Source organism: Dreissena polymorpha, chromosome 6 (assembly GCF_020536995.1).
Source record: "Dreissena polymorpha isolate Duluth1 chromosome 6, UMN_Dpol_1.0, whole genome shotgun sequence".
In the NCBI taxonomy this organism is placed as follows: Eukaryota; Metazoa; Mollusca; class Bivalvia; order Myida; family Dreissenidae; genus Dreissena; species Dreissena polymorpha.
The window spans coordinates 56,288,193-56,314,482 of NC_068360.1; the positions used below are offsets into that span (position 1 = coordinate 56,288,193).

The 26,290-nt window shown below is 36.3% G+C and overlaps 2 protein-coding genes and 1 long non-coding RNA gene across 3 annotated transcripts in view; 1 reads left to right on the forward strand and 2 right to left on the reverse strand.

Moving 5' to 3' along the window:
• Positions 1 to 7,781, reverse strand: part of LOC127835325 (succinate--CoA ligase [ADP-forming] subunit beta, mitochondrial-like) — a 33,870-nt gene extending 26,089 nt beyond the window's left edge. The window contains exon 1 of the mRNA XM_052361693.1: positions 7,618 to 7,781. Within this exon, the coding sequence (XP_052217653.1) occupies positions 7,618 to 7,686 (69 nt within the window). The 5' untranslated portion in view covers positions 7,687 to 7,781. The remainder of the gene's footprint in view (positions 1 to 7,617) is intronic.
• A 3,301-nt stretch (positions 7,782 to 11,082) lies between these two features.
• LOC127834099 (uncharacterized) lies at positions 11,083 to 13,421 on the forward strand. Its single transcript, XR_008027810.1, has 4 exons — positions 11,083 to 11,273; positions 11,944 to 12,088; positions 12,738 to 12,853; positions 13,341 to 13,421. It is a non-coding gene; the product is annotated as an uncharacterized LOC127834099 (long non-coding RNA).
• A 1,844-nt stretch (positions 13,422 to 15,265) lies between these two features.
• Positions 15,266 to 23,335, reverse strand: LOC127833494 (lymphocyte antigen 75-like). The gene is made up of 4 exons (XM_052358778.1): positions 22,985 to 23,335; positions 19,711 to 19,808; positions 18,797 to 18,890; positions 15,266 to 15,792 (listed from the first exon to the last, which is right to left on the reverse strand). The coding sequence occupies exons 1-4, from the start codon at positions 23,052 to 23,054 to the stop codon at positions 15,584 to 15,586; spliced, it is 471 nt and encodes a 156-aa protein (XP_052214738.1). The 5' UTR covers positions 23,055 to 23,335; the 3' UTR covers positions 15,266 to 15,583.
• Positions 23,336 to 26,290: the final 2,955 nt, after the last annotated feature.

Consider the following 26,290-nt stretch of genomic DNA (forward strand, 5'->3'; position numbering starts at 1 on the left):
AGAAATTTGCAATGTTTTAAACTGTTACCGGTGAATATCGAACTGTTGACCGGTCAACAGTTTGAACTGTTGCCCGCTGGAATAATGACGTCATTTCGTCGAAAAAATGACGTCATTTTACACTTAAACAGTCAAAATTATTTATTTTATCGATTACTGTTGTGTGTAAATACAAATTTAGTTTGCTGTTATTTCTATGTTGAAAATTTGATCAGGTAATAAAACACTTATTTCATGGATGCTTGGTGAACAGTCTAAACTGTTGTCCCTCGGTATCAGGGCTGACATTTGGTACTGTTGCCCGAGGCCGAACAGTACCAAAGTCATCCCTGATACCTTGGGAAACAGTTTTGACTGTTCACCGCGCATCCATGAAATAAGTGTATAATGTCAAATTGAAACACTGTGTTTAAAAGTGTGAATGTGATCTAAGCACAAAAATCTAAAACAAACAGGATTGATTTTTGAATGTCTCGTGAGGAAATAAACAAATCACAACTTAAAGTTAACTAGAAATGGCGCGGCAGAGGCCGACGCTATCCCCACTTCGAATGTTTGACCTAGGTGTGCCCCAGGGTTGGTAATGGGGCCATGCATAGCTGAGATTGACCGTATTGTCATAAGAGAAGTTCATCATCAATTAGAAGTGAATTGGTGTAGAAATGAAGAAGTTATAGTAAAAGGCAATTTTGGGTGGGTGTGACATATGTGGGCAGGGCGCCCCAGGGTTGGTAATTGTGCCATGCATAGTTGAGATTGACCGTATTGTCATAAGAGAAGTTCAGTATCAATTTGAAGTGAATCGGTGTAGAAATGAAGAAATTATAGTAAAAGGCAATTTTGGGCGGGTGTGGTCTATGTGGGCGGGGCCCCAGGGTTGGTAATGGGGCCATGCATAGTTGAGATTGACCGTATTGTCATAAGAGAGGTTCAGTATCAATTTGAAGTGAATCGGTGTAGAAATGAAGAAATTATAGTAAAAGGCAATTTTGGGTGGGTGTGGTCTATGTGGGCGGGGCGCCCCAGGGTTGGTAATGGGGCCATGCATAGTTGAGATTGACTGTATTATCATAAGAGAAGTTCAATATCAATTTGAAGTGAATCGGTGTAGAAATGAAGAAATTATAGTAAAGGCAATTTAGGGTGGGTGTGGTCTATGTGGGCGGGGCCCCAGGGTTGGTTATGGGGCCATGCATAGTTGAGATTGACCCTTATGTCATAAGAGAAGTTCAGTATCAATTTGAAGTGAATCCGTGTAGAAATGAAAAAATTATAGTAAATGGAATTTTTTGGTGGGTGTGGCCTATGTGGGCGGGCGCCCCAGGGTTGGGATTGGGGCCATGCATAGTTGAGATTGACCCTAATGTCATAACAAAAGTTCAGTATCAATTTGAAGTGAATCCGTGTAGAAATGAAAAAATTATAGTAAATGGAAATTTTTGGTGGGTGTGGCCTATGTGGGCGGGGCGCCCCAGGGTTGGGAATGGGGCCATGCATGGTTGAGATTGATCGTATTGTCATAAGAGAGGTCCAGTATCAATTTGAAGTGAATCGGTGTAGAAATAAAGAAGTAAATGTAAAATAACCTAAAAAAATGAGTGATAATTTCTGACGCGGCCCCACCCCAACCGCTATAACTTTTGACCCAGGGGTCAGATCAAAATTCCAAATAGTGCAGGGTCGCACATATGCTCATAGCTACCATGTGTGTAAGTTTCAAGGTTCTAGTGCTTTTAGTGTAGGAGGAGATAGTGGCCAGGACGGACAGACAGACAGACGGACGGCGGAGATAACCACAATATCCCACGCTTTTTGAACAAAACAAAAAAAGTGTAAACCAAGAATGTTTTGTTTAAGATACAGACATTTGTTGTTAGTCATGTCATTGATTCGCAGTTGAAAAAAAGCAGAATGATTCTGCAGCTTATAGTTAACCATAGAACTTCCGATGATTTATCTTATTGGATGATTATTCATGACCCTTATTGCCATAATTGTGATTGCTTGCCACGTAAATACTAAGTTGCAATAATTCAACTATCAGCTTTTATGACCCAAAGGCTTGTTGAGAGTTGCAATGCGCTGTCTATTTAGCAACCACAGAAGACCTGATAAGCCCACTAGAATTTACCGATATCGTATCGATTTCCGGGGGGTTGTTTACTTCTAACCAATATTTCAATAAGAAATTATCATGCAATAATAATGAAAATGCTATGTAATTAAAGCTTAATAAATAAACTTTACAATGATATAAATTTCTTTATTATTTGTTCATTGTTTGTTAACAAAATGATAACATATAAAACAAGAGCACCGCCTTGCGGGTGCAGACCGCTCATCTATTTTCTTTTTAAAGGTGAAGGGACTCTCATTTTCAATCACAAAGGAGGGAGGAGTGGAGTGAAGAGGGGTGTATAGTGTGGGGTTGTGGACATTTATTACATTATCTTCCAAAAAAGCGAAAAAAAAAAAAAAAAAAAAAAAATCCGGGGGGGGGGGTGGGGGGGGGGGGGGTGGGGGGGGGCGATGGTGGGGGGGGGGGGGGGGGGGGGGTTGGGGTTGCGATGGTTGGACGGTATTTCACACATAAACCATTTTAAAAAAAATGGGGTGGGGTATAGTGTGAGGGTGTGGTGGTAATTTGTGAGATGATCTTAAAAAAAAAAAAAAAAAAAAAAAAAAAAAAAAATTAGGGGGGGGGGGGTGTGGGGTGGGGGGGGGGGGTATAGTGTGAGGGTGTGTGTGTCATTTGTGAGATGATCTTAAAAAAAAAAAAAAAAAAAAAAAAAAAAAAAAAATAGGGGGGGGGGAGGGGGGGGAGGGGGGAGGGGGGGAGGGGACGGCACGGGGGATGGTTTGGGTGGAGTCTATTGTGGTATGTCAGGTAAGAGTAGTTTCATCAAGTATCAATCAAATCTAATCATAAATAAAGAAGTTATGGCAATTTTAGCAAAATTTAATAATTTGACCTTGAGAGTCAAGGTCATTCAAAGGTCAAAGTAAAATTAAAGTTGCCAGGTACAGTAACCTCATGATAGCATGTAAGTATTTGAAGTTTGAAAGCAATAGCCTTGATACTTAAGAAGTAAAGTGGATCGAAACACAAAATTTAACCATATATTAAAAGTTACTAAGTCAAAAAAGGGCCATAATTCCGTAACAATGACAACCAGAGTTATGCAACTTGTCCTTTTACTGTACCCTTATGATAGTTTGTGAGTGTTCCAAGTATGAAAGCAATATCTATGATACTTTAGGGGTAAAGTGGACCAAAACATAAATCTTAACCAAATTTTCAATTTTCTAAGTATAAAGGGCCCATAATTCCGTTCAAATGCCAGTCAGAGTTACATAACTTTGCCTGCACGGTCCCCTTATGATAGTTCATAAATCTTGCAAGTATGAAAGCAATAGCTTTGATACTGTAGGAATAAAGTGGACCTAAACACAAAACTTAATCAAATTTTCAATTTTCTAAGTATAAAAAGGGCACATAATTCTGTCAAAATGCCAGTCAGAGTTACATTACTTTGCCTGCACAGTCCCCTTATGATAGTTAGTAAGTGTTGCAAGTATGAAAGCAATAGCTTTAATGCTTAAGGAATAAAATGGACCTAAACACAAAACTTAACCAAAATTGTCAATTTTCTAAGTATAAAAAGGGCACATAATTCTGTCAAAATGCATGCCAGAGTTATCTAAATTTGCCTGCCCAGTCCCCTCATGATAGTAAGTAAGTGTACCAAGTTTGAATGCAATAGCATTGATACTTACTGAGAAAAGTGGAACTAAACGCAAAACTTAACCAAAATTTTCAATTTTTTAAGTATAAAAAGGGCACATAATTCTGTCAAAATGCACGCCAGAGTTATCTAACTTTGCCTGCCCAGTCCCCTCATGATAGTAAGTAAGTGTACCAAGTTTGAATGCAATAGCATTGATACTTTCTGAGAAAAGTGGACCTAAACGCAAAACTTAACCGGACGCCGACGCCAACGCCAACGCCAACGCCAACGCCAACGCCGACGCCGAGGTGATGACAATAGCTCATAATTTTTTTTCAAAAAATAGATGAGCTAAAAATTGTTCACAATTTGCTGCTAAAACTTGCGAAAATGGTTCCGCGTCGCCTTGACATAACACTGTGATAAATATGGATACAAATTCTGAAAATTACGATAAAATTGCACGCTTCAAACTTCCATAACTTTTTTCTAATAGAGATATTTTTAAAAAGTAAAAAGTTCTTGAAATGTCTTGTTAATTCCTTTTCAATGGTTGTGGTTTTATTATAATTGCAATAAAATTTAAAAATGACCTGGGGTTGCTAGTCTATTGTCCTAAGGTGCAAAATTTGATCATCACTGTAAAGACTAAGGAACGCTGATTCTGCAAAAACTTATCAACGTTTACTTGTCTAAAGTACAAACTCATGCAAACGGAACCATTAAGGCAAGAAATAATTGCTTTTTATTTACTTTGTTATTCTTTTGTACACTCTATCTACCATATTGGAAAACTGTCCAAATGTTGCAGACTTAAAGTGTCGCAATCTGTTAGATCGCAAAACGAATCTTTTGCACATTGTGATTTTTAATGAAGCATAAGTCAATAAAGATGTCAAACAGATGCTGAATACTGGCATAGTTCCAAATTTCAAAATAAAAATGTCAACAAGAATAGTGTGTTGAAACATCGATGTGCTTTTTAGGGTGCACGCAGGTGAAGGGAAGAAACCCCCTCCGGAAGAAACTCCCTTCGCTAAAAACGGCAGGGCGGAAGAAACCCCCTTTCATAGTTTGCATACGCGGAAGAAACCCCCTCGCTAGTTTTGCATAGGCGGAAGAAACCCCCTCGCTAGTTTTGCATAGGCGGAAGAAACCCCCCTCGCTAGTTTTGCATAGGCGGAAGAAACCCCCTTCAATAGCGGAACAAACCCCCTTCCAGACGATTTAGTTACATTAAAACGCACGGTAATTGTTTACAGAAATTCACTTTCATTTTCAGAAAGTTCCCGGGAAGCATGATTGCATGATTCAATTTTTTTTTAAGACGAATGCTTCGGTTATTGTAGGAAAATATGTACGAATTATCTTCGTCACTATCGGCTCTGGGCGCTAATTTTGTGTTTTTTGTTATTTTTATCAATCTAGTACAAGTTAACGCATATAAAATGGTATAATCTCACTGAAACGAGTGCAAGACAAATTCACACGAGCATCTCATCATTAACAACTTGTGAACATACGGCCGGTACACCTCTTTACTCAGCACATAATCGGCTCTGGGCGCTAATTTTGTGTTTTTGTTATTTTTATCAATCTTGTACAAGTTAACGCATATAAAATGGTATAATCTCACTGAAACGAGTGCAAGACAAATGCACATGAGCATCTCATCAGTTCGTGTTCACGCGTTTTTAATACGAAACACACTTCCAAATGTTAATGTTACCGCAATGTTGAAATATTTTTGCAGTGTAAATTCTATCTTGTGTTGACTCTTTTTCTCAATAAAAAGGGCGCGAAAATTATGCAGCATAGAAAGCGTGGGTGTATTGAGCGTTGTAACAAGCACACAACTAGTCAGGGGATTGATGCATGTTCGGAGGGAATATTTCATCAAGTCTATAAATAGTCACTTATGCCTAAATTTATTTGATACAAGAGAAACGAGAGCACCGATGGCGTTAAAAGCATAGGTGCAAGATACAGGGAAGTTGCTGCTTAAGTAAATGTTAAGGGAGCAGTTGACTGAATGAAAAACTAAAAGGCTATCAATAAGAAAAGTTATTTTAAGATTAAGTACAAATAATGAAACAGGAAGTGAGGAAATATTGCAAATCTTCCTATAACAATCGGAACATCAGGAACACGTATTTAGTGAGCTTGGTATTTTGCGAGAAAGTAAATGCCCGGATGTAAATGTTATTTTTGGTTGGACGTTTATTTCTGTTGTTGTTTTACACTTGCGATCATGGTGAATCAGCTACTCAGTTACAAAATGGCGTCACGTGGTATAATGTAGTTCGATATCGCCATCCGCGAATTTCTCAAATCAATAATAAAATTACCGACTATTTAAATAGATAATCTTTCCATTTACATCAGTGTCTGAAACGCTTATGAAAAATAATTACCCAAGCCTTTCAAAATTTAAGCACGGACAGATCTGTATCGAACTATTCTTTTCACAAATGAAAATAGACGCTACCCTATTCGTCTGCGTCAAGAATTTGTCGTAAAAATTGTGGTAAGCATTAGATGCAGACGTGCACAACAGATTTAGTTCTGAATACAGATTTCTGAATGCAGATTTTTATAGAAACTCCTCACAGCAGTTTCTTCCCTTGCTTAGCCCGGTCAGTAACTTCTAGTATTAGGGAGACCATTGCGTAGGAGATTGAGATTTATAGTGCAGATAGAATTGTTTTACGAACGAAATTTGTTTTAGGTTATAAGAAGATTTTTTGACATAAAACGGTCTTAGAAAAATTCACTAAAAACGGTGTCAGCAATACTCTTGGAAGAAAACTGTTTCCAAATAAAAAAATGTAGAATTACCGTATATTATTTTAAATAAAAATTTCGTCTGATTTTTGATCAGGTAAGGCTTCATAATGGTCAACCATATCATGTGCATTTTCGAAATGTAGTATATACCTTAAGCATAGGTGCGTTGCACCTATGCTAAAAATGGCAAGGTTTGTGTTAAAGAAATTATTGAGAGCTTTTATCGTTAATATTTACCAGAAAGTGCTTGAAAAAATATATAAACGGGATTATCGGGAAATGAATATAAACTTGAAAAGTAGCAAGCATGCTGTAATAGAGTCGGGTCGAAACGGATGTATTGGGAAATCGTTAAGAGTCGGGATTTTACTACCTCTGCCGGAAAAGACTTAACACCTAGGAAGGGGGTTTATTCCGCCTCTCTGAAAACACGAAGGGGGTTTATTCCGCCTGTCTGAAAACTTGAAGGGGGTTTGTTCTGCCTATGCACAACTAGCGAGGGGGTTTCTTCCGCGTATGCAAAATGTGAAAGGGGGTTTCTTCCGCTATGCCGTTTTTAGGGGAGGGGGTTTCTTCCGAAGGGTGTTTATTCCGATAAACTGCACGCATTGAATAACTTGCATAGGTTGAATAGGAAGCCATTCTGGTAAATTGTATGTGTTTTTGAAGTTTATGCATTTCATTCCTCTTTTTGTCATAAAAGACATCAGTTAAGAGATGAAAACTGATAAGCTGTGGATAACTGCCGTTGTGTTTATGAAGTGGTGCACATCCACTTCCATAGTTGTCATAGCAAAAGTTATCAAAGGCTCTGGGAGTCAATTTATAAGGACTAGTATATACTGTACAGAATGATCTTTTAAAGAATGGCAAAGTGTCACCACTTTTAATGAGTTTAGCATATTTTAGGCAAAAGCCCATTTTCATGATTTGTTCTTTGAATTGCAAAGTTTATGATTAAATTGCAGATGTCAAACTCAAATGCAAACACAAGCACAGCATCAGTGCACTTAATGCAAAGACATATTCTAAAGAAATCAATTAATAATATTTTTGATTGACTTCAAATTACAATTTATGTATCAAATCATTGATGATTTACCCGCAACGTCTTGCGAAAGAGAACATTTTTAGCTAGTCGTCCTGTCGTTCGCAATACCACAGACGCCATCTTTAGTCAAAGTCATCAAGATCTGTCAAACGCTATTAAGGATTGACGTTCGAAAAAACGGTTTCCAACCATGATAAGAAACTAAGTCACGTGACTTCATGTCAAAATAAAGCTTTGTAAAATGCTTATCTGCGCTGAGCTTTAAAGTCGTATACGCTCTCCACGCAAGTGAAAATTGAGCTATCTTTTGAACCTTTCTTGAATTGGCGACTTAAACAAAACTTTCGAGCAAAATTGCGATCTTATGCTATGCACATGCGATGCACGAAATTGAAATATTGTGTCTAACGTGGATTCTTACCAGCGACCCCTTAAAACTTTATGAAGGCATGGAGTGTTTTGATCATTTAATAAACCAGCACGTGGCACCACGACACAACTCCGACCATTCCTATATGCGGGCTTAAATAATATCCACTTCGATATAAAAACGATTGACCAATTGTTTGCAATTAAAGGGATCTTTTCACGTTTTGGTAAATTGACAAAATTAAAAAAAATGTTTTAGATTCGCAAGTTTTCGTTTTAGCAAAAACCTATAGATAATGTTATCTATAGGTCTTTGGTTTTAGTTATGATATTTGCGAGGAAACAGTAACACTGAACATTTACCATGGTCTAATATAGCCATTATATGCATCTTTTGACGATTTAAAAACCTGAAAATTATATATAAAGCGTTGCAACGCGAAACGATTGAATAATTTTGAAGAGTTTCGTTGTTGTCGTTTAATTTTGTGAAACTACAAAGATTGCTTACCGGTATATAAACTATAAAATACAACTCTCATACTTAATTGGCAGGATTGCCGAGCGGTCTAATTGGTTTTTACTTCAGGACTCCGGGGGTCACTGGTTCGAGCCCTACTGCGGCTACTTTTTTCTCTTTTTTAAATTTTATTCATGATGTTTTACTGGAGCTTTATCAATATAAAGCATTTAATGACAAACTTCAAAACATGCCAAAATCTGTGAAAAGGCCCCTTTAATTTGCAGAGTATTAAAGTCGTTGTCTTCATAATTCTTCCGTCAAATAATTGTGTGGGTGTAAAATATAAGAGCCAATTAAACATTGAATAAACCTCTCCAATAGTAATATTAAAAGATAATACTTTACTTGGTGATACATGCATCAAGAAAGTGCGCGCATGCGTGTAATTGAGCGAGTGAGGCAGGGATAGAGGGACGGAGATATGGGTGAAATAAGCGATTGAGTGAGCGAGCGAGCGTATCAACGCACAAGGCCTGTAAAATATGTTGTAATGCTGTTGTTGGATTCGTGGGCGAATAATTCTTTCGAACCACTGACACGATGTGACAGAAATACCTAAATAAAGGGAAAGAGAGACGTAGAAGTTAATGTAGCACAAATAACGACAATTATACACAGGCTGCAACATAACTTAATTTATCCTGTCACATGCCTTTAAATCAGCCCGATAACCAGGTAACCTAATATCCCAAAAGATATAAGGCTAGATGACCACGTGACTTCGAATATCCGTCAGTTGCTGTCCGCGCGTGCTCACGCCTGTACTATTTTCTATTTATAAAATATATTTGTTTTCAATTAAAAAAATTACAACATACGTGTAAAGTACTGTTTGTTTAAAAAGTATTATTTTAACAGCATAATTTCGTCTTTGTGTATTGAATTAATAACGATTGACTCGATTTCTGTGTTGTTAACAAGATGGAAGCTAGCCTAAGCGTTTTGCATGACGTGACGGAGCAATGTTTTTGTTCGCGCGTGTTTTTTCCCATATTAAATATTTAAACACAAAATACTCGAAAACTGGATATTCTAGAAACATTTCAACGAATGTGACCGGATAAATAGAATAATAGGTTGGTGACGTGGATGGAGAATGGTAATCTGGCTCGTCGGAGGAAGTTATCGGGTGAGTCGAACTTCCTCCGACTTGCCAGATAACCATTCTCCATCCACGTCACCAACCTATTATTCTCTATTACGTATGCAGCATAGTAGCAAAAAAGGAAACTGAGTCGTGTTCTGAGAAAACTGGGCATAATGCATGTGCGTTAAATGTCGTCCCAGATTAGCATGTGCAGTCCGCACAGGCTAATCAGGGACGACACTTTCCGCCTAAATTGGATTTTGCTAAGAAGAGACTTCATTTAAACGAAAAATGTCATAAAAGCGGAAAGTGTCGTCCCTGATTAGCTTGTGCAAACTGCACATGCTAATCTGGGACGACACTTTACGCAGATGCATTAAACCCTCTTTTCACAGAAGAAGAACATGTTAAATATATCGTTTCTTCAATCGAACTCGAATCAAAAATGAAACTTTTGTTACACTTGTCATCGATAATTAGGAAATATGCCTATAAGTTACAGTGTTTAAAATACGCCCTGATATTTTTAAACCTGAATTAACCATCGGTAGTGCTTCCAAAGAACCCACGTTCTTACCCAATTAAAAATCTTTTCTCCTCTGTTGTGTTGCGAAAGTTATTACTCAAAACTATGCAATTTAATAGATAAATGTTAGAAAAATATTTAATAGAATTTTATATAAGGAATAGATCGCTTGTTTATTATTTTAAATAAGTCTTGTTTTTTTATAAGTAATGCTAAAAAAGGAAAATAAATCATAGATCAAAATATTCTATAGCTTTCTAAGTTTATTGAAAGATATTTTAGCGCATATGCTTTCAATTTGCAAAAAGAATCACATATGTAATATATATTTATGTGAATTTAGTAAAAAAGAAAGAGATAAATCAGTTTGCAATACATAATTTCAGATAAGGCATTAAAATTAAGGTCGTTCGTGTTGGTGGAAACAAGCAACCTTTTTTACGCCTTATCAAAGATTCAGGCTACTTGTTCGCATGAGGTCTTATATAAACGTTCCTATGCCCACTTTACGGCACACGTTCACAGATTAATCGTAGTTTTGTAAAATGTCATTGAATAAATTTAAAAACAAAAAAGCTATATTTAAATATTTTTAACAACAATAAAATGATTGGGGTTTCCTTGGGACTCGAACCCCGGACTTCTATAAGCAAAAGCCTACGTTACCAGTACAACACCGTTGTTTGAACGCTATTTTACGTTTATAAAAATGTTGTTGACAGCTTTACAGACCTTGCATCATTTTTGACAGATTTCGATGATGATAAACAATAAACGAACAGTGCTTATACTTATTTTTTTTGTCGGGAATGTTATTTCGCTTGTTTGTATATAATTAATACATTCTTTATTTAATGAATGTATATTTATTATTTTTGAAAGAAGTAATTTTTTTTCAAACTGTCGACAAGTCGCTTTAACAGCCCACGTCAGTTATTTAATCAATAAGCAAAATTACGTAAATCAATATTGAAGTTATGGACATAATTTCGAGAAAACTGACCACACGCGGAAGGGTTAAAATGACCGGAAGGCCAAAATCTGTCGAACAGATCACGTAATGTGTCTATGCGGAAGTGTGTATCGGACTGGGTGTAGTCGTGTATTGGGAATATAGAAAAGGGGAAAAGTATAAATGGGATCAACAAACCACGGATAGTCACAGCCTGGTTTTACAGTTGTCGTGAAAACATAAACTCAAGGTAAGCTTGTATATTTTTTGTACATTTTACACGTATATATATCCTTTGGGTTAATTTAAGAAATTCGTGTTAATATGAAATGTGAACAAAGAATATACATTTACTGTTTAATTCAGCAGCATTTGGATAAGTAACTATACCAGAAACTTGAATACAAAGGCATGATTGGAAACTGTATAAATGTATAAAACAGACAGTCCGTAGGTATTTATTATATATAATGGTTAAATGTGTGCACAACTGTTTATTTTCTTTTACCTGCAAATTGAAAAAAAGAACGCAAATATGGAAATGATTTCCTAATAAGACAATTTTATTGTAAGCACGATTTTGCATCATAGCATATAAAAGTATAAAAACAAAAAAATAATTTCACACAAAAAGCATATTTGTATCAACATTTCAAGTCTATGAAATATATAATTTGAATATCTTTTTATCAATTCTATTGGCAATAAATTGAAATTTACTTTACAAATAACGCGGTGGGGTTTTCCCTTTCATTTTGTTTGTTATTTAAAATGCGTTATTTTGACGTGTGTGTGACCTGTTTCATTGTTGTGTATTATACTTGTGAGCGCAGTTTACAAATCATTGCCAACCTATTCTGTTTGCTCTCTCTATATTTGTGGAAATTAATTATGTATGATTTCTCTCTCTCTCTCTGCAGATGAAATCATTCGCCCTCGTCGCCATTGCTCTGTTCGCCTGCCTCGGCATGACCTTCGCCGCCTACTACGGCTACGGTTACCCCGGATACGCTGCTATCGGCGCCGGCAGCAGGGGATCCGGCGGTCTCGGGGACAGCGGACTGCGTAAGTAGATCTTAGTTTGTATTGTCCGATTAATTTTAGGTAGTTGACACTCATTGTGGAATAATACGGGCGAAAAGCCTCGCAATGGGTCAGAAATCCGAGTATAGGACAGTAAAGGATACATCAATTGAGTGATAGCTTTACTTAATTAATTATTAAAAATAAGTTAATAAGTAAGTAATTATTTAATGATTTCGATCATCTTTTCATTCATTTATTCATGCGTTAATTGATTGATTGTTTTTTCATGTATCCATCCATCCATCCATCCATACATCGATCCATCCATCCATCCATCCATCCATCCATCCATCCATCCATCCATCCATCCATCCATCCATCCATCCATCCATCCATCCATCCATCCATCCATCCATCCATCCATCCATCCATCCATCCATCCATCCATCCATCCATCCATCCATTCATTCATTCATTCATTCATTCATTCATTCATTCATTCATGTATTCATTCATTCATCTATCCATCCATCCATTCATTCATTCATTCATTTATTCATTCATCCATCCATCCATCCATCCATCCATCCATCCATTCATTCATTCATTCATGTATTCATTCATTCATTCATCTATCCATCCGTTCATTAATTCATTCACTCACTCATTTTCTCATCTGTATTTCCAGTGATGCTGATCGGCCTACTCTTCCTCCTGACGTTCCTGTTCAACAGCAATCTGTTCAACACCACCGCTACCACCACCAGCTCCGCCACCCCCATCACACTCGTCCAGGGTTAAATGGTAAGAACATAACACATGTCCCTGGTTAACTGGTGAAGGGTAAAATGGTAGGTCTTATGCGCAAGTTTCCTAACGGTTTTCGCTTAACGATGCAGTCTTATTGTTAAAGCTCTGACACATCTTTTAAATGAAAAATGTTTCTTCGTTTTTATGGGATATTTTAGCTTATATTAAGAAGGAATAAAAATAACTTTATTTGTGCAATTGATTCGTTTAGCGAAATGTTCTTTTAAGTTTTATACAACATTGTGTATAACAAACGATATAAAAATATCAAACAAAATATGTCGTGCAACCCAGGTCAACAAAATATTTAAACAGTGTGTTCTGTAATTAGCATCTCTTTTAAGTTAAATATTTACACCTCTTAGCCATCTTATAATATAATGATTCACAGATCAACGAGGCATTTGTACTTGGTATGCTACACTAGTATTTGCTACACATAATATGGCTAGTTCTAATATGGCAATAATTTATGTTTCAGATTAATGGTTGCAGAATGCCGTCAGATGTCAAGGAAAAGTTCGTCTGTCTGCTATTTATTTATTGTTATTGTTGAATAAAAATGGCAACTAATTTGCTGTACTCTGTTTTAATTTAAAAGTACCATTTATACACGAATACTGCGTTATACAACTTTTTTTAAACACCATTGTTGGATCCCACGTTATGTATTTTGTTGTTACTTTTCTATACATTGGTATATGGGCCGCGCTGAAGGAAACCCATGCGTTATGTTTGTGCTTTAAGTGTCGACCCAGATATGTCTTTGAAGACAATCATAGACTTATCAGGGACAACATTTTCAGCTTTATTGCATTGTTTCGTTTAAATGAAGTATCTTCTTAGCGAAGATCTTGTTTAGGAAGAAAGTGTTGCCCCTGATTAGCCTGTGCGGACTGCAAGGGCCAATCTGAAACAACACGTTACACACAAGCATTAAAGGGGCCATACAACAGATTTTGGCATGTATTAAAGCTTGTCATTAACTGCTTTATGTTGATACATTTAAACATTTGAACTAAAAATCTCCAGTAAAAAATAAGAATACAATTTAAAAAAAAAAAGAAAAAATGATAACTTCCACAGGGCTCGAACCACTGACCCCTAGAGTCATGGAAGCTTGGACTAAAATGTCTCCCGACTTTACCACTCAACCATCCACGCTCACGTCAAATTCGGTGGTATTATTTAACTATATAAGCAATCCTCGTAGTTTCCCAAAATATCGATTCGCGTCGAACGACGCTTTAATCTGTTGGACAGTCCCTTTAAGGGCCGTTTTTTCCAGAGCAAGGCTCGTGTACTAGTACATTCAATAAAGCAACAAAGCGTATCTGAGTGAACCTGAAATCTACGGAATCCGGATAGTGCCATCTATAATCTCGCACTTCTTTCATCAAGAGCGACACTAGACACACGAAGCGATACTTGATATTTTTCTTGACAGTCGCGGCGACGCACGATATTTTTCTTGACAGTCGCGGTGACGCACGATAGTTTTCTCGACAGTCGCATCGACGCACTAAATTTTTAACACGATATATCGCCTTTTGGGCTACCTACACAAGGGCGATATATCGTGTTAAATATATCGTGCGTCGTCGCGACTGTCAAGAAAAATATCGTGCGTCGCCGCGACTGTCAAGAAAAATATTAAGAATCGCTTTGTGTGTCTAGTGTCGCCCTTTATGAAATCCGACTACGGTACGTTTAAAATAGAGCTTGTCAAGAGATACGGATTCCTCCGCGCGTCTTATAATCTAGCAAGCTTAACTAATCCTGTTATGGAAGTCAGGGTTGAAAAGCGTGCCTAATTTAGGCAGTTTTAAGATACGAGAATTCAAATGTAAAATGAACAACGTCCAAGGATCAAAGACAATCAATCGAATGTTGAAGTGCTTTACGGTGAACAGTGTGGGAGTGCATGCACGTTTGAATCGAAAACAATTATATTTTCTTTCATTCCAAATAAATTATGTAGATATCATTTGGAGCATTTGTTCAACGCGCATTATTTCAAGTGCTTTTAATTTCTATTTCTTTAAGCGTTAAGTATCTCACCAACATTTATAGCTAGGTAGGTATCAAATTGTTATATTCTTAACTTGAAGATTATACAACTTAATAAATGTTCTAGATTAAATTATATCCGCAAATTTCATAAAACAATGATAAGTGGATGCTATTGAAATAAAAAAACATAATATAACAAATATTTTTTATTTATTCAATTTCTATTTCTTTAAGCGTTAAGTATCTCACCAACATTTATAGCTAGGTAGGTATCAAATTGTTATATTCTTAACTTGAAGATTATACAACTTAATAAATGTTCAAGATTAAATCATATCCGCAAATTTCATAAAACAATGATAAGTGGATGCTATTGAAATGAAAAACATAATATAACAAATATTTTTTATTTATTCAATTTTCCAGCGCCAGGGCATTCAAATGTAGCTCTGATGAAAGTATGCACACATATTGTACGGCTTTAAATGTGTTCTGTTAAATTATTGCCCAGTCTCCTAAAACAAACACACATATTAATTAATTGTTATTTTTCTCTGAACAGTCCGTGGTTGATTGATATCCTTCTCTATTTGTTTATTGCTTTGTTATTCAGTGTATTTTCTTGTTTCACTCTGAGTGTTTATTTCGACGTTTGTTTATGGGTATTTCAGCCTCTTCGTAGAGTGCATCCGTAGGGTGTCATATTTCGCTCTATATTTTTCTCTGGCATATGAACCAGAACTCTGCCTTGCACGACTCCACGCCCCACAGTCCCTTCTCGTCGACGTGTACGCAGTTCTTGTGAATGTCGCCGATGGACTGGCCCGGCGGGAAATTGTGCACCGACGCCGGGCGACGGGAGGCCGACCATGTGTACGCCGTCTCAGCTTCCATGTCCGTCAGGCCGATCCAGTATTTACCTGCATGAGAGAGAAAAACATGACATTACAGACTTGTGTATGAGTTGTTACTGTACAGGCTTATATATGGGTTGTTGAAAGAAACATGCAAATCTTTCTTTTAAGTTTTGTTCTGATTTACCGGATAAGTTATAATTATACTGCTATTAAAACTTCAAGTAAATCGACAAGAAGCGGTGTAAGAATGAATATAACAAATGAAAAGATGTTTTTTATATATAAACAGTTATTGATTGTGAACACAAACTTAACAGAAATATAAAAAATAATATTTTTATTTCCCAATAATAATAAAAAATGTTTAAATGAGAATTACACCCTTCATATATATTTTTTTAATTATAGTCGTGATTTTTTTTAATTATTGTCTTTCATGGCAGTTACATAATGGGACGATTTAATGAAGTCATCATAACACATACATTTTATAGATTCTCAAACTTTGTCTGCAACGCATCCGAGTGGTTTTGTCAACGATTAATAACTGATTTACATTCCGACATACAAAATGTGTGGTTTCTACGGCGAAGAAGAACAAGTAGATACCCTGATGATGATGATGATGATGATGATGATGATGATGATGATGATGATGATGATGATGATGATGATGACGACGACAACGATGAGACACGACGTTAAGAAGGAGGGGGATACGGAGTAAGAGAAGGAGGAACAAGAAGATATTTCGAAGAAAGTTATTTATACACTATCGGAAGTAGAAGCCTAGGGTTATGCCTCGGTCACACTGTCACGAATCAGAGCTACGAACGAGCTACGAATACTTTTCGGCACAGTTCGTAGCTATTCTTACTGGACCGTGGCTCTCCGTACTTGATCCGTGATCAGTCGTAGTAGTTTTTGGATGTCCGTAGCAACTCTTGACAAATTTTGAACATGTTCAAAAATTGCTACGAATTTATCGACCGTAGCGTATCCGTAGCAGTCCGTACTTAACCGTACTGATCCGTACTAGTTCGTAACGACACCGTAGTCGTCCGTACCTTTTCGTAGGCCCAAAGATTTTCAAGGGCTTCTACGGTTTGATACGAAGAACTACGGAGCGGTACGGTTAAGCTACCTATTAGCTACGATTATTCCAGGGATATACTACGGAAAGCCACGGTTTTAGTACGTTGTACTACGGATAGGCAGGAATTTGCACGATCTTGTGCGATGTACTACATTTCAGCACGAAACAGTACGGACATATACGATCCACTACAATAAATTGCTACTGAAAAACATCATTGAAATTAAAGCAACCGTACTTGCATTTGTTAAGTTCACAATCATGAACCGCAAGCAAATTGCGTTTGCGATAAATTTGTTACACTTGGATATTGATATGGCACAAAATCCGTAGTCGAGCTGCTTGAAGATATGCACAGAGGTAATAATGATTCAATATCGTATAACTAGTATAGCTTTGTGCTAAAAATTACATCTTGCGAAAATACTAGAATTTGAACTTACTAGTAATACATTTTGTTTTATTTGCAGGTAATTGTCTGTCCCATTTGCCTTCTGAATCTTTCTCTTACTTTTACGCGATTTAATAATTGTTAAATTAATAGCCGCCATAATAAAATACAAAATTAATCATACTTTCCTAAGCATGATCTATATTTGAACATCAATAATTACATACTTTATCAGGTCATAGAAGACAAAGGGGGTGGTGGATAAGAGACTGGCTTTTAAGACGACACGCTCTCGGCCAATACGAGATTTTGATGGCCGAACTGATGGCTGAAGATCCGGCGGCTTTTAGAAACTTCACCAGAATCGGGCCTGATATTTTCCATGAGCTATTACAGGTAGTTGGTCCCAGGATCACGAAGAACCACACCTGGTTCAAACAGTCCATCAATCCAGATTTGAAGTTGACAATTACCTCAAGGTTCTTGGCCAACGGGGACAGTTACCGTACATTGATGTATGGGTTTCGTGATGCACACAATACAATATGTAGTATTGTTTCGGACGTTTGTGATGCCATAGTTTCCGCATATGCTGGGGATGTTATCCAGACTCCTGCTGAGCCTGAGGAGTTGAAGGCCATAGCCGATCAGTTCGCGGCTAAATGGCAATTTCCACACGCCATTGGAGATCTAGATGGAAAGCATGTAGCCATACAATGTCCCAAGAACGGTGGCTCATTATACTATAACTATAAAGGTTACCATTCTGTTGTGCTGATGGCCCTGGTGGACGCCGATTGCCAATTCATATGGGTAAATGTTGGATCGCAAGGAGGGTGTTCCGACGAACAAATCTGGAATCAAAGCGACCTCAAGTTGGCAATCGAAAGTGGGTTGATTGGCATGCCGGGAGCAAAAACTCTTCCAGGTGACGACAGTCCAATAGATACTATATCATCGCAGATGATGCATTTGCCATGAGGACATGGCTCATGAAGCCATTCCCACGATGAGGCCTTGAGAAGGACGAGCGATTTTTTCACTATCTCCTGTCTGCCGCTTGCATGTTCTCTTTTTGGAGGCATTTTGTGTATGACAATACAAGAGGCTGTGGGCGCAATGTTCAATCGTAGTTCGTTTCTACCTATCCGTACCAGTCCGTCTCAATGCCCACTGCTTCGTAGAGGACTGTTCTAGTTCGTACTTACCCGTACTACACCGTAGCGGATCCGTAGTTAGATCGTACTGATTCGCGTAGCATCAAACTAAATCGTACCAGACCGTAGCGGATTCGTATTTTAATCGTTTCGATTCGTGGCGCTCCGTACTAAATCTCGTCGATCAGTAGCAGTCCGTACCTTTCCTTGTTCGTTTTCCAATATTTTGATGTTAGATTCGTCAAAATCCGTACTCACATCGTTGTGCTTCGTACTGAAATCTTAGCAGCCTACGAATTTTGACAATTTCGTAGTCATTCGTAGCCGATTGAATCGTAGCTCATTCGTAGCTCTGATTCGTGACCGTGTGACCGAGGCATTACAGCGTATACTTTTATTTAATATAAGACGTCATGCACTCACCATTGAGTTTACCGGTGATGAGCATCGCTAGTTTACTGTTGAGAGCGGGTGAGTCTATCTCGACCAGGTTACCCTGCATGATGTTACACCAGGTCTGTAAAAAGGAGTAACGCGTGAAGCAGAGATACATTAAAAAAATTCAATGGGCAGTGTTCTGTAAAAAGGGGGTTTTATGCATGTGCGTATACCGTTGTCCAAGATTAGCCGGTGCATTCCGCACAGGCTAATCAGGGACGACACTTACCGCCTAAACTAGGTTTTTGCTCAGAAGAGACTTTCTTTTAATGAAAAATACAGTAAAAGCAAAATATCGTCCCTGATTAGCCTGTGCAGGCTGCACAGGCTACTCTGTGAGGACACATTAAGCACATGCATTAAACCCCATTTTCACAGAGCACGGCCCATTTATTGATAGATCTGTATGTGAAACAACTCAGAAGAGTCATAACACATATTCATCATCAAAGATTTAAAAGATAAACAATTAAGCTAGCGCATCATTAACTTAAGTAAACTAGTACATAATAAAAGTTATCATAAAATATCCAATATAAAAGAAAATCACATAAGAATTTTTCAGTAAACCAATTGATGATATTCGCATTAAGATCGAACTTTCGAAAAGCCATACACCAACAGCTATTACCAGATTAACACGAATTCAGATATGTTATTAATTTTATTAATTTCATTGTTCATGTTTTTCTTTATTTTAGAAACAAATTAACCCTACTAAGAAATTCTGTCAAAACTTTAAATGTTCGTACAGTTTAAGATAAGCCAAATGGAATTTGATGTTATATAGCTTAGGGACATATTCATTAAACTGTGTAAGCTAGTGTAAGTATTGTATAGTTTTGGTCAAAGATAACATCCGACCAAAAGGTATTTTATAGGTCTTTGATCCGACTCACGTGCGCGCTAGTCCATGATACTTTCTCGTTGCTAAGCCACAGACACGTGGTTGTTCCGCCCGTCACGTGACTAAACCATCGGTCAGGACAATATTGCGCTGCAGACGAAAATCATAGAAGATAATAATTATTCCAATGCCATACCCGTAGCCAGGGGGGGGGGGGCGTTGGGTGCGTTCGCACCCAATCTTTTTGGACGAGTAAAAAAATTGTACTCTAAGTTGCACCCAACTTTATTGGACGCAAAAACGGAAATTTATTTTTTCCAGGAACCCAGTGAGTCTTCGTATTTTAGCGTTAAAATAATGTTGTATTCAATATGCAACCGACAGGATTCCATATAATTAATTTTTTGATTAAGTAATTTCCAAGAAAGTGCGTGAATTTTATTTACAAGTTTTAACGGTAGAATTGTTGAAATCATTAGAAGTAGTGAAAGCAAAATTTTAGAAGATCTAAGAAGCCGGTCCCCGCAAAATGGAATTGGAATCTTTGTTACAAATAGATATTTGTTTTCTGTATTATGCAAAATTATTAACCTGGCACTCTAATCCGTATACAATCGATACTTATTTATAGATATTTGATACTAAATGATTGTTTTGTAACTTTTGTAATCGTTTTTAATGTCTGTTAAAGCTATGACTGCAAGAGATATCATAACAAAATGTCGAAGCCTACTTATTGTGGGTTGAAATCCCAGTCCAATAACCTTTTTCGAAAATTATCTAAATGGCTGGAAAAACAATTTGATTAACTTGAATAAAATAAATTATCTTATAAACAAAGAAATATATTTTAGGTGATTATTTTTTTTGAATGACAAGAAAACAAATCATTGTTACAAAGCAATGTAGCTTTTTTTCTATTTACCAACACTTAATGGCATCTGTTCTGCTCCACATACAGAACTTTTCACAAGGTTTAAATTATGTCAAACTTCACACTATGAATGTCCTACTCTTAAACAGTTGTTATAATGAATTCAAAACGTTAATGATCAGCTGGACGTTAACGTTTAATTTTCATCAACTGTGACGGATCTCGAGCATAATATGGGCAAATAAGTACATCTTTTTGCTTCAACGTCCTGGTTTACATTGTTTAGGACTTTGAGACCATAGGGCCAGTATTTTGTGGTTATAGGGTCTTAATGAAGCCTAAAGTGTTCGTATGTTTTCGAAATTCGTTTTGAAAAAGATAACTTATTTGTTACAAATAGTTAAAAAAAATAAGTAACCAATTATACCATTTTGATTTCTTTTTAGAATTGATGCACATTAGAGAAGACCCTGTTTTGTTAATCAGTGTTTGCTGTACAATACACTATTAGCACGTTTTGAGTAATGCTAGGCCTCTGGTACTATCCATACTAGCAGACAAATAATTGTTTTGTAAAAAAGTCAAATATTTCCATTTAATTTGCTCGATTTATGAATGGTAGAATGTTAGAATGGTAAAACACACCAATTTTTCCAAGATTCCAATAAATAATGATATTTTATACCGTTCTTATTGTTGATTTCACATTCTATAAATTTTTGTTGCATAGGTAAACACGGTTTGTGCGCGCATACTAGTGTCGGGTTAAACACCGTATAAAATAATGTATTCCCGTGACTGATCGAAAAAGGTGGTTATTGAAAAACGTGGTGGGGAATACATGTATGTTGTATCATATTCATGTAGATCATTCACTGAGTATGGTCAATGAAAGTGAATTTTCATATAAAATGCTCTATAACTTCAGTATCTGAATACATATAAAAAAAATGACCAGAATGCAGGAGTTTGCGTTTCAACATCCCTTCCCGCACATACTCCCTTCTCCACTTCGTTGCTCAATAACAATCGTCTATGACAAAAATTCGCAACCCCCTTTTCAAAACCCTGGCTACGGGCCTGAATACTTTGAAAATGTATATGCAGTACAGATATACTGCGAGTTTGGTTTAATATCCACATGTTAACCTGTATACAGTCACGTACAAACGAGATCTTTAGCATTTGCACTACGGTAGAAATTTATTTGCAAATTTATTTCAAACGAAACAAAGCAAATGTGTGTACTACTTTGTTTGTTATTCTGTTATTATTAAAATATACTTTTCAAAGACTGGCAAAATGATTAGTAAATAAAACTGTAATAAAAATAAAACTAACAAGATACAAAAATAGCATATCGTATCTGGATCAATCCAAATAAATAAAGTTGTAAGTTCGTTCGTATCGCTTTTCATCGATGTTTTAGAGTAAACACTTACTTTTACATTACGTTTAAGGCACGCAGTACAAGTCATTATTACAAATTACTCAGTGGTAGTTGTTTAAACTTTGTTGCCAAAAGACCCGGGGGCCTTTTCCTAAACAATCGTACGACAGTTTTAACTTACGAGAGAATTTTGTTATCTTAATGAGTAGACGAACTAGCTCGCTATGCTCGTCAAATATATACGGCGCTTGAGAATCCAATGTAATTGATTAAGTACTGAAAACTTATAATCATATGATATGGACTTAAGCAGTTATGTATCTTCGAAAAATGTATCGCATCGTAAATGTGTACTACGATGTTTATTAAAACGTTCCCCAGGGTTTTAATCCAAAAGCGCAATGCATCTTCGTGGTTTTTTTAACTTGAGAATATTAAGTCCAAATAAGGTTTGATCCAAATAATTATTGCTTTGTTAAAAAAAAATCTTTTATAAACATCTCTTGTACTTTCATTGAATACATTAACATTGGTTGTGTTTTTCATACAAACTTTCTATTTAATAAAATCAATCTTCAGGTTCGTGGGAGACAAATACTGACTCAAGTTGACACACTGGTCTTAAAACAATTACCTACTTTTAAAACAAGCGGAAAGAGCATATAGTAATTATTCACATGCTGATGTTCTTCTAATCGTATGTGTTGAAAGTAAATTAGTAAATATAAGATGTGCGGTTGTAATATTAGATGCAATTATTTATTCCCTTTTTAACTTTCCATGTTAACCAGTTCATGAGACATTTTACTTCAAGCTTCCATGACTCTAGGGGTCAGTGGTTCGAGCCCTGTGGAGGTTAACGTTTTTTCTTCTTTTTTTAAATGGTATTCTTATTTTTTACTGGAGATTTTTTTTTCAAATGTTTAAATTTATAAATATAAAGCATTTAAAGCAGTTAATGACAAGCTTTAATACATGCCAATATCTGTTGGACGGCCCCTTTAATGCTGAATAAATGTATCGTTGTTGATATAAACGAGAAATGTAAGTAAATTGACATACCTGGCTGCGAATTCACATCTAATACTGTGGACAAAACAGCACACAGCACGAGAATACATCGATGTGACATTCTTTGAGAACTGAATGTTGTTATCCAGTAAGGGAACACGTTTAACCTGCGTTAAACCAGCGTTTATATACGTTGTTTACGCTAGTGTACTCGATGAGTAATCGTCAGCTGGCGTGAATAGTCAAAAGTTTTTTTTGTCCAAGAAATTTCATGATTTCATTTCGTGAGCGTGCAATGACAGACGCCCTGTCAAAAACGTCAAATAAACACACGAGCTACTTCCATATAGAGACAATTGTTGCAGTTTTATGTGGTTATTTTATTTGTCTAAATCTGAGAATGTATTCATGACGTATCTTACGGTTTATCCCCCAAAACAACTAATGACAAAACCTTATGAATGCACGTAATTTATGTACTGTGAAACGAAAACAAAACTAAAGTGTATTACCGCATTATAGTTTTAACACATTGCAGTAAATACTAACCATTGACCGTAAGTAGTACACATTTTGTCTCTAAATAAATATTATACATGCTTATGTACATCATACATTAATGTAAATGTTGTCGTGTCAATATAATTTACTTTATATGTAATTGGCATATAAGTCACATTCACTTTAACTCTATAATTATATTCTTCGTATTTATTTATTTTAACATCCATAATGCCTTAAGACTTTTACTACGGTTTTTTCGCTAAATAAATCATTAATTAATATTAGTTATACAATATTTATTCCAACCTATTAAACGATATGATGTTTCCATATTTGTTCATAATTTATGAATATAAGTGAATGAAACTTTGCCTTAGTTTATTTATATTACGTTTCGAATAGAGAATATGTCACATGAAATATAGACATACATTCAGCTGCAGTAAATATTTTCCTTAAGAGTTAGTGAATGTTATGCTTGACTATCAAATTGCAAGTTTCGCAACAGAACAAAAGTCAAACGGTCAGTAAATATGCGATCAATTTGCGTGCACACATTTATAACTGCATATAAACTCATGAGACTGTTGATTGTTCTACAATATAACGTGCCTCTCTGCCTTGCGGTAAGCCCTGCAGTGGCGATTCAAGTCCTGCCAAATCTGGAAAATAATAAAATTAATGCAAACATAATCAAGTGGTTTGCTTTATCGACATGGATTTGATTAACTTTGTTTGGGACCTGTCAAATCTTTGCGCGGAGGTTCTAAACTTTGTTCGGAAGGAATCAAATTTCTGCGCGCAGGATGCCTATTGTGATTAAGACCAGTCTAATATCTGCACAGAGGTCTTAAATTTGCAGCCCTTATTACTTTTCTCGCTTAAGGTAGTGCACCTCTAATGGGCACATATCCAAATATAATCTAAGTAATTATTTTCTTAATCAGCATCATTTCACTGAACTACATGCAAATTTGTAGGTAGGCTTTCCATGCTTTTAAAAAAAATATACCGATTTTTTCAAAACCACCCCCACGCTCGGCTTTTGTCCAGTTTATTTTCACCCCTGGGGTATATAAAAGTTCCATAATTCATTCAAATTTCCAAATATGGGCATGCAGTTGGTGTGTACAGATGCTGTAAAGGTGTTTAAAGTTTAAACAAGATGAAATAAGTATTCTTTTACAGACATTTATTTTTTACAAATTTTTATCTATGGAAGAGCACCATGAAATGTAAGTGATTTCATCCAAGTAAAAATTGGGTCGGTTAAAAACAAAGTGTCATAAAATTCAAAATAGTATCATTTAAGTCATATTTTAAACTTAGTTTTTATAGAAACACTATATACAGCAAAAATACCAAGAACTAGACAGATTTACCGTTTACTTTTTGAAATAAAAATAAAAATGCAACATGCATGGTTCGTATTTTCAACAGTAAATCACCCAATTTCGCCATAACGTTGTTTTAATTTTAATAATTGAAAAATGTGCATAAAAATTGCAACATATTTAACAATAAATATAGCTTATATGCCATATTAAATCAAATCACGTTAGAAAATAAATAAAACGCGTCGCAAAAAAGTATACGTCGTCGGCAGGATTCGAACCTGCGCGGGAATATCCCAAAAGATTTCTAGTCTATCGCCTTAACCACTAGGCTACGGCACCTAATAGTAGGCTCTTCAACCTTCGAAGAAATCGCGGGAAATCATTAGAGGTGCACTACCTTAAAGTCTCGTATAAGGTGGCAAATCCAGTTATTATGCATAAAAACTGGTCTATTTTTTAACGCATTTCAGTTACTCTTGCATAAAAAAATGATAATATCACAGCTTAGGTGCAACGTTGTCAAGAGTTATGGAAGATATATCCATTTCACAATTTGAAGAAATGTTTACATTTTTGCAATTTCCGTACATTTTCGCGATCTCCGCTTTTCCTCGGCTTCTTTCGTGAAGTAATATATTAACGGCGAGGTATAAAACCCGGAACTATCCGGAAATCTTTATGGTAAAACCCGGAACCGATATAAATGGTTATAACTTCATTATTATTCGTCCGATATTAATTATAATGGTACCGTTGTAAAGAAGATCCTCTACAGATTCTAACCATATCAAAATATTTTATGGCAGGGTCGTAGTCGGCCTGTAAATCGCGGACAAAGTCGGCCTGTTTTAACGTTTTTTTTTACACACGCAAATGCCGAGAAGAAAACCCGGAACCGATATAAATGGTTATAACTTCATTATTATTCGTCCGATATTAATTATAATGGTACCGTTGTAAAGAAGATCCTCTACAGATTCTAACCATATCAAAATATTTTATGGCAGGGTCGTAGTCGGCCTGTAAAACCCGGAACCGATATAAATGGTTATAACTTCATTATTATTCGTCTGATATTAATTATAATGGTACCGTTGTAAAGAAGATCCTCTACAGATTCTAACCATATCAAAATATTTTATGGCAGGGTCGTAGTCGGCCTGTAAATCGCGGACAAAGTCGGCCTGTTTTAACGTTTTTTTTTACACACGCAAATGCCGAGAAGAAAACCCGGAACCGATATAAATGGTTATAACTTCATTATTATTCGTCCGATATTAATTATAATGGTACCGTTGTAAAGAAGATCCTCTACAGATTCTAACCATATCAAAATATTTTATGGCAGGGTCGTAGTCGGCCTGTAAATCGCGGACAAAGTCGGCCTGTTTTAACGGTTTTTTTACACACGCAAATGCCGGAAAGAAAACCCGGAACCGATATAAATGGTAATAACTTCATTATTATTCGTCCGATATTAATTATAATGGTACCGTTGTAAAGAAGATCCTCTACA

Bases quoted from the DNA above. Each gene is read 5' to 3' on its own strand.
- LOC127833494 (XM_052358778.1), bottom strand. From the start codon at position 23,054: ATGTCACATCGATGTATTCTCGTGCTGTGTGCTGTTTTGTCCACAGTA. The intron at 19,809-22,984 runs GTATGTCAATTT...TTTCGTCTGCAG, and splicing joins AGATGTGAATTCGCAGCCAG to CGCAATATTGTCCTGACCGA. The intron at 15,793-18,796 runs GTGAGTGCATGA...TCTCTCATGCAG, and splicing joins CATCACCGGTAAACTCAATG to GTAAATACTGGATCGGCCTG.